This window comes from Myotis nattereri, assembly GCF_964212035.1.
Source record: "Myotis nattereri genome assembly, chromosome: 12".
Taxonomy (NCBI): Eukaryota; Metazoa; Chordata; class Mammalia; order Chiroptera; family Vespertilionidae; genus Myotis; species Myotis nattereri.
In genome coordinates, this window is record NC_138087.1 from 9,585,058 (window position 1) to 9,592,906 (window position 7,849).

At 51.8% G+C, this 7,849-nt stretch overlaps 2 protein-coding genes across 2 annotated transcripts; both read right to left on the reverse strand.

Annotated features, from left to right (window-relative positions):
* Nucleotides 1–586: 586 nt before the first annotated feature.
* LOC308528425 (spermatogenesis-associated protein 31A1-like) lies at nucleotides 587–2,398 on the reverse strand (the record flags this gene model as incomplete). Its single annotated transcript, XM_081104023.1, is given in 3 exon segments — nucleotides 587–787; nucleotides 789–940; nucleotides 943–2,398. Coding segments are annotated over 3 exon segments (1,809 nt in total).
* A 712-nt stretch (nucleotides 2,399–3,110) lies between these two features.
* On the reverse strand, nucleotides 3,111–4,540 carry LOC308528426 (spermatogenesis-associated protein 31A6-like; the record flags this gene model as incomplete). The annotated part of the gene is given in 5 exon segments (XM_081104024.1): nucleotides 3,111–3,229; nucleotides 3,346–4,018; nucleotides 4,021–4,190; nucleotides 4,193–4,401; nucleotides 4,530–4,540. Coding segments are annotated over 5 exon segments (1,182 nt in total).
* Nucleotides 4,541–7,849: the final 3,309 nt, after the last annotated feature.

A 7,849-nucleotide genomic window follows, 5' to 3' on the forward strand; every position in this document is an offset into this window, starting at 1 on the left:
TGTATTTTATCCAGGCTAAGCTAAGAGGGGTTCACAGGGCCATCTCCACCCCAGCCTTCATCAGGGAGAGAAGGGGTCTTAAGGGCAGATGTTATCAATTTCACAGCAAGAGCTTGCTTCTGAACTCAGGGCCCAGCAGCCTCCACACCATTACCCCCACCCCCCAAACTTCCATCCACTTTGCTCTGATACTTTCTGGAACCTGAGTGGGAATATCCAGCCCTGTGATGTCCCCGTAAACCTGTCCCCTACAGCTGCATAAAGTTCAAAGTAGAGAGGAAGCAGGAGAAAGATGGGTTGAACCAGATCCTGGGGTGGGGTCTTCATGGGTTTTTCTCTTTTTGTTTGAATAGTTTTAATTTGTGAAAACATATGGTGCAATGAAGGAACTTGAGATAAGGAGTGAGCTTGCAATGCCACAGTCTCCCTCTATGCCCCTCCCTTCTAGAAGCCAAAGTGCACACCGAGCACACCAAAGACAGAAGCCACTGCACCACCTCTTAGGAGGAAACAAACATATATTGAGGAAAATTAAATATTTTGAATGTGTTGAGAAAATGGACTGATTTTTTTCATGGAGACATGTTTATGGTCGACCAGGCAAGACACCCACCCGAAAAAGGCAGTGCCTCGGGCAGTGTTGATGGTGGCCTAGGGCACCTGGCACCTTTGGCCCATACTGGCAGAGATGGACTGGAGACAAAATCTTCTTGGGGGGCAGAGATGTGAGGCAACTCAGGCCCAAGGGCTCATCATTGAATCTGATACTTTCCAAGGACTCTTGTCTGTCGGACTTGCCCTTCCCTAGTGGAACAATTCTGGTCCTTAGAGTTGGCCTGCTGACTGCAGGCTGTATGACTTATCGCTCCCCCTTTCTCTGAGTAGAAGGGAAGCCTGTTGTAGCAAAAGCACCCACACACTGGGGCTTGGGGTTCCGTATGTGCTCATTTAACGCTGTGGTATGAAGTCCATGGTAAATGGCAATTTTCTCCTCTAGAATCTGTCCTACAGTTGTTATGAGTGTCTGAGCCTCAGGGATCTTGGGGTCCATAATTGATATGCTTTTGATTGGTCCTTGGCCCTGGGCAGGGGCTAAATTGAGCTTGTAGTTTAGCAGAGCATCCTGACCTTTGAATTTTTTATTAGAGAAAATCCCCTGAAAAAAGAGCCTCATTCTTTGTCTGAAGAAACTTTCTGGAGGACCCTGTTTCTTCTCTGGCCCCAGCTGAAGGTATTTCCTCCCAACAGAGTCTACTGTGCCCACAGCCATGGCAGAGGGGGTCTTTCTAATGGTATGAGAAGTCCCCAATTTCTCAGGCCCTTCTGCCTGCTCTCTTAGGTTGGGCCTCCTACAATTCTCTCTCTTACCGGGAGGGATGATCATTTGTCTCTGATTCTTCCAAGAGTCTTGAACATTTGAGATCCTGGGCTCCTGCTTCCCTCGGCTGCTCCTTTGGGGTGTCTTAAGGCCACATAACACATGGGAAGCTAGCCTGACTCCAGGGAGCTCTCTCTGGAAGTGGCAATGGTGCACCTGAGAAGCCAAGTTGTCTGCAGCAAGGGGCTTGTGCGTGGGACAGTCTTGAGGTTGGTTCTTTGACGGTACCTTCGCTTTGGACTTAAGTTCATTAGTGACCTCATTTTTAAGGCATGGCTCTCCTGGATCTTGGAGAACAGACATTCTAGGGAATAGGGAGCCGCTACTGGTCCTTGGAGCTTCCACATTCCTCAAATGTGCATTGATGTTTTGGGAAGTTGTCTGTACATTTGTTCCCAATTCTGGTTGAAGAGCAGGGGACACACTGGCCTCCATTGGCTCCTTCACCTCTTTGGCCCTCAAAGATTGGGATCCTAAGCTCATCCCCAGCATTGTTACCCTATTGAAGGGGTCTTGTGAGGCCCCGCTCCTACCCTTCCCTCTTGGCTCACTCCTGGCCATTGCTGAACTTGGACTGAGATCTAAGCTGCCCCTCTCGGCCCACTCCACCTGTCTGGTCAGAGGGGCCTTTGCAGGCCCATGGTCAGCACCAGGTGGGGTCCCTCCCAGAGCACTCTGCATGTCCTCACACACAGGTGAGGAGGCAAGGAGAGGCCTTGCCAGGGTGGGAACTGTGTCTTCTGTCTTCACGTTCTCTCCTGGACAGGCCTGAGGAGGTTTTCCCGGGAACTCAACAAACTTGACTATCGAGTAGGCCCCAGATACACAGCTGGATGAAGGGGGAAGGGGGAACTGCAGAATGGGTGAGGCCTGAGCCCTTTTCAACTTAATGAGACTCATGGGCTTGAGGACCTTGAGGGGCAGGCTCCACCGGTGCTTCACCCAGAACTTTGTAATATGTGCTTCTAGCACCTTTTGAATGTCTGTATTGAGAAAGAAGGCCCCATGGGAGGCATTCATGCAGGGTTCCCAGCCATTTAAGATTCCCAGATTTCTGGTTTCCATGTGCGTGTCAGCCTTGGCATAAGAGTGGTTGACAGGAAGCCAGGGTCCACGCACACTCATCAGGTCCTTGCTCATCTGTCCCAACTTGCTGCCCAAGTGGCCTTTTAGCGTGTTTTCTAGATTTTTGTCTAAGTTCCTCAGTAAATCACTCCCGGAGTCCCTTCTCCAAAGCATTTCGTCACTTTCTGACTCCTCAGAGTCTCCCCTCTGAAACGTCACTAGGGAGCGTTCTGAGCCCCTGGAGAGATCTTTTGGGACCTTCCCTGTATCGGGGCTTAGCTGGAGCCCCACGTTCTGTGCGTCGTTGCTGCTTTCACCTGTGAGTGAAGTGGGCTGTGAGGGCTCATGCTTGTCCTTTGCCTGACATGTCCCTGGCAATTCGCTCTGATGTTGCCCTAGTTCTGGAGGTTCTCTGATCTTGTGGGACAGCTCCCAGTTGTGTTTCATATGTGAGTTTTGGAGATGTGGCTCCAGCTGCTTCTGGGGCTCAGGACTGATTGGAAAATTCTCAGGAAGGATGCTGTCCTTGGAAAGGTTGGCTGTGAAGACACTGAAGGCTTCCTGAGATCTGTTGACTACAGAGGATAAATCCCACCCACTTTCTACTTGCTTCTGCAACAAGGGCCTTTCTGGATGTTGAATCTCAACTGGGATTAAAGATTGTGGCTTATTCTGGGCCGTTGGGCATGGTACTCCACAGCCCCTCATCTGAGGTGGAGAAGGTGGTAGGGTTGGTAGAGAGGATGGGAGATGGCCCCGGGCCTGGACCTGAGCCAGAGGTGGCGGCTGTAATTGAAGCATGGTTGGAAGCAAGGGTGGAGATTGGAACTCCAAGTGAGACATGTGCTGGGAATGGGAAGGCAGTGGAGGCACTGTAGCCTGCAGCGGAACTGGGCAGGCACTCGAGATGCCATTGAATAAGAAAGGTGGAGGCTGTAATGTGGAAGAGCCTTTCGATGTCCAGGCAGTAGCCTCCAGGGATTCACTGTGCAGGGAGGGGAGACCCCAAAAAAGCTGGCTGTAGAGCTGCAGAGGACTATGCAGTTGTTCTTGTTCGTCCTTCATGCTCCAGAAGGGTTGGGGGGTTGTGGTGTCCTGCTCAGCACCCAGTGATTTCCACGTATTCCCCAAAGAGTGCGGGTGGTAGCTTGGGTTCATTTGTTTTGGATATAATGCATATTTTTCATTTTCTTTCAAAATCGTTATGTTGATTCTCTTTGCGACGTGTTTCTCCAGGAGGTTCTGCTCATCAGAGCTGAGCAGAGAGAGGCCCCCAGCCTCTGCCTGTCTGTCTGTGGGGTCTTCCTGGAACGAGGCCTCTGGTGGGTGGTGAGACAGGTGCTCTTGCTGGGACTCCCACTGTGATGAGGCTGAGAGGCATGAGGCTTTGGAAGCCACCTGCCTCCAGGACAGGGCTGAAATGGGACAGTTTGATAGACCAAGGCCTGAGATGGCTGGGGTGGGAGAAGCCATCCGAGGTGTGTGTGGACATGAGCTCTGAGGGGTGGGGCCCAGTGTCAGTGCCACTGAGTCACACTGGGGAAGAGTCAGAGTGGAGGCTGGTGGTGGGGGGGGGGGACAGAGGAGGCTGTGGGAGGTGGAGAGCGGGCCCCTGAGTCAGGGGGAAGTGAAGGGGAACAGGAAAGTACAAGTGGCTGGGGTGATAGGTCATCCAGGGGAAGGAAAGGCTCTGGTGACCGAGAGGCACTCAGGGATGAGCGGGAATGAAGGGGAACTGAGGAGCTGGCGGGCCTGGTGACAAGGTGGAGGCCAGAGGTAACGGGTACCCAGTCACAGGAGCCAGAGAAGCCGAGGGGGACATGGTGGGAGCAGCATCTTCCACAAGCTCCCCACAGGGCCTATTGGCTCCAGCAGGCGCTGCTTTGCAGAACTCACCAGAGGGGTCTTGACGGGAGTGCTGACGAAAGCTGCCCTGTTCAGGGGGCCTCTCCAGGTGGCTGCAGGAGATGGGGGCACAGGCTGCAGCCAGGAGCAGGTGGGCAGGCTGGGTGGGGTGGATACCTGGGACCCAGGGTCCTCTCCATGGCCCTGACACTGACTTCCCAGTGCTCCTGCTGTCCCTCACCTCAGGGCCATAGCCACACCCTGTCCCATGGCCCCTCCCAGGTCAGAGCCAGGCGGCCTAAGGTGACATCATAAGTTCAGGAGGGAAGAGGACCCTGGAGAGAAGGGGAAGATTCTTTACCTTCCAAGAAGATTGATTAGGCTCCGAGCCTTTTCCAGTTCTTGCAGGCACTCTCTGCAGGCTGGAAGTCAGGAGACTGGGTCACATGGTGCACCAGGGCCAGGGGGTCTTACAGCAGGCTGAGTGCCATGGCCCTTTAAGAGTGACACCTTGGAGAGCTGACTCAGGAGCCCAGGCATCAGGGTCAAGGCCACATGACCCCTGACAAGGCTCAGGACAGGTAGTGCTTTGTCATTTACAAAGTGTTTCCTATCCACTACCCCCTGCGGCCCTCCCTACTTCCCTGTGGGGGAGAAAGGGCAGGGGCGCCTGGGAGGAATCTGAGCAAAGGTGAGCAGCATGCCCACAGCGGGACCTGGAGGCCCCAGCTCCCAGTCAGGCAGTACTGCTCCACCGCAGCCCACATGCCCCTCCTGGGACCCCTGCTAGGGAGACACCCATTCCCAGGCCCTAAGGCTTCGTTCCCAGCACGGAATCTGGGAAGCGTCTGCCTTCTCCCTCCTTCCTGGAACCTCCCGAGGACTCTGCTTCCTGAGAGGCGGCTCTGCCCTGGCATCCTCGGGGACCGGGCCCTGGGCCTCAGGGACATGCAGAGGGAGGCAAACTCCCAGGCAGGGCTGAGGGAGGGCAGCAGCTCACCTTTCAGAGCTCCATTCTTCTTCCTGCTCCTTCTCCTGCTGCTCCTCCTCAGCTCCACTGAACGCTGAGACAAGAAAAGTGAGGGGCTGGGACCCCATTCTCACTCTCCTCTCTAGACAAGGGGCAGACGCTCAGGGTTCGTGAGCAATATGACTCTACATTTACGTACTGGGGCGCTCTGGTTTTTCTTTTACTTATTACTATTTTTTATTATCAGAATGTCTTTAATGCTGAAGTATTCTGTGGAGTCTTAGCTTTATTGTCTCTTCTCCAAAAGTATTGAGGAATTCATGGTTCAGTGAGTATTTATGATAGAAATAAAACCATGTTGATTTAAAGCTGGCTTTTACTTAGTTGTAAAGTGGGTAAAATATTTTGTTTTCTTCTTTGAAGAATGCAAAAAAGAATTTTCTATGTGAGATGCACCATTGATTTCTTCTATCTCTGTTTCTCAGCTCAAGAAACACACACACACATCCTCAGACCTGTGGGCCCGCCTGGAGCTCCCTCCGGCCCCAGCCCGCCCCAGCCCCTGCTGGCGGCCCCCAGGCGCTCCCTCTGGTCCCTGCCCTCGGGTCAGCCCCACAGAGGGGAGGCTCGCCCCAGACACCTGCCGAGGAAGGCGGTGGGGAACCAGGACTCTGGGCCTGTCCCCCACCGGTCCAGCCCTGAGAATTCCGTCCTTGGCCTCTGGTCACTGTGTTTGGGGCTGTGCCCGAGAGCCCCCACCACACCTGGCCTCCTGGTCGGAGATCTCTGCATAGAAATCCTCCCGCCTGCTCTAACCCCTGCCCCCCCTGGCTGGTCCCTAGAGGGATGAGGTTCTAGTCTTTCCTGAGAGCAGTTGCTCTTTCTTCCCATCGCAGGAGTCTCCCTGGGTCATTCAGAAAAGTCGGTATAAGAAGAGAAAAAAGATTATTTCTGTTGGGTCTGGGCCAAGGGATCCTTACCTTCCTGGTGTTTCTATGTTCCCTCAGTGGTGGGGAGGGTCCATCACTCTCGGAGCCTTGAACTAACACAAGGTACAGCAGCACCCCACACACGATGCCAAGGATGGCATCGATCACCCAGCAAGGACTGGAGCGCTGCCAGGTAGCAATGGCGCTTTTCAGAGGGAAGAGAAGGCTCTCCATCATCTGAATCGCACAGCTGCCCTCAGGCAACTGAACACTGTCAGCTCACTTTGGGCAGAAACCCAGGCCTGCATCACAGAGCTGTGACCTTGTCATAAAGGTTCCTGCGGGTGGGGGAGGGACAAGAAGAGGAGGATGCCCATCCCCCACCACCCAGCCCCACATATCCCTGGACCCTTCTGGACCTTCTAGATCTCTCCTTCCAGCTCTTCTTCATCCTGCCAGAGAGATTTTAGCCAATTTTCTATTAATTTCATCTGGAACCTAGATGTCACCTGGTCCCCTTTGTCCCTAAGAGATCTTGACTTGAGGCCCATCAGTTTCATAAACCTTGAAAATCTGAACTTGAACCTGAAATTGTGGCTATTTCCCAGGGATTTTTATTTTATTTCTTCTGTCCTCAACCCCAGTTTCTGCACATCATGTTTTTGTCTTGTATAAACCCAGGCTCAAAACTTTTACACTTACTTAGTTTTGTAAATTCTTAGTGTTTGTTTAGTCACATTTTCAATCAGAGCTACCTACACACACAAAATTAAAATTTGTTATTCAAGATGTATAAATCTAAGTATAAAAGAGTTATATGTAGTCAAACCTTTAAATAATAACTGTAAATTTGTAGCATTTATAATTCTGGAGTTAATAAAGCTTTAAACTGCACAAAGACCTTTGGGACACGTACACACACACACACACACACACACACACACACACACACATTCATCCTTTTACAAACTAATCCAGTCTTTTCAAATCCAAGAATCCATAATTTTTCTACTTAAAACTTTTTTTCAAATGTTGTGTTGGCCCAGTCTTCACTCTCCATGCATGTTTTGAAACATGCCGTCCTAGTAGTCCCTTAGGGCTGCTAGAACAAAATACCACAAACTGGGCAGATTAAAAACAATAGAAATTTACTTCTCACAGTACTAGAGGCTGGCAAGTCCAAGGTCAAGGCATGAGGTCACCTTCTGGTGATGGCCCTTTCCTGGTTCATAGCTATAGCCTTCTCGCCCTGTTCTCACCTGGTGGAAAGAGGCTAGGGACTGCTGGAGCCCTTTTTATAAAACACCAATCCCATTAATAAGGGCTTACAAGTACCACTCAATGGCCCTATCATCTTTAGGAGTTAGGATTTCAACATATAAATTTGGGGACAATACACAAACATTCAGACATGTGCACATGTGCTACACCCAGAAACCAGGAATGGGGCAGGGTGAGCTGAGGTACTTAAGGTTTGTAGGGTGGAAGGTGAGACAAGAGGTCAAAGCCTGGGGCTGATTCAGGTCTTAAGCAGCCTCTTCGGATACCACTAGTGTGTTCTGTCCATATTTGCTTTTCTGACTGTGCCCGCCCTTTCCATGCCCTCCCCTCCAGACGTCTGGAGCCCCAAGTCCAGCCTGAACCATCTAGAGAGAGCTTATG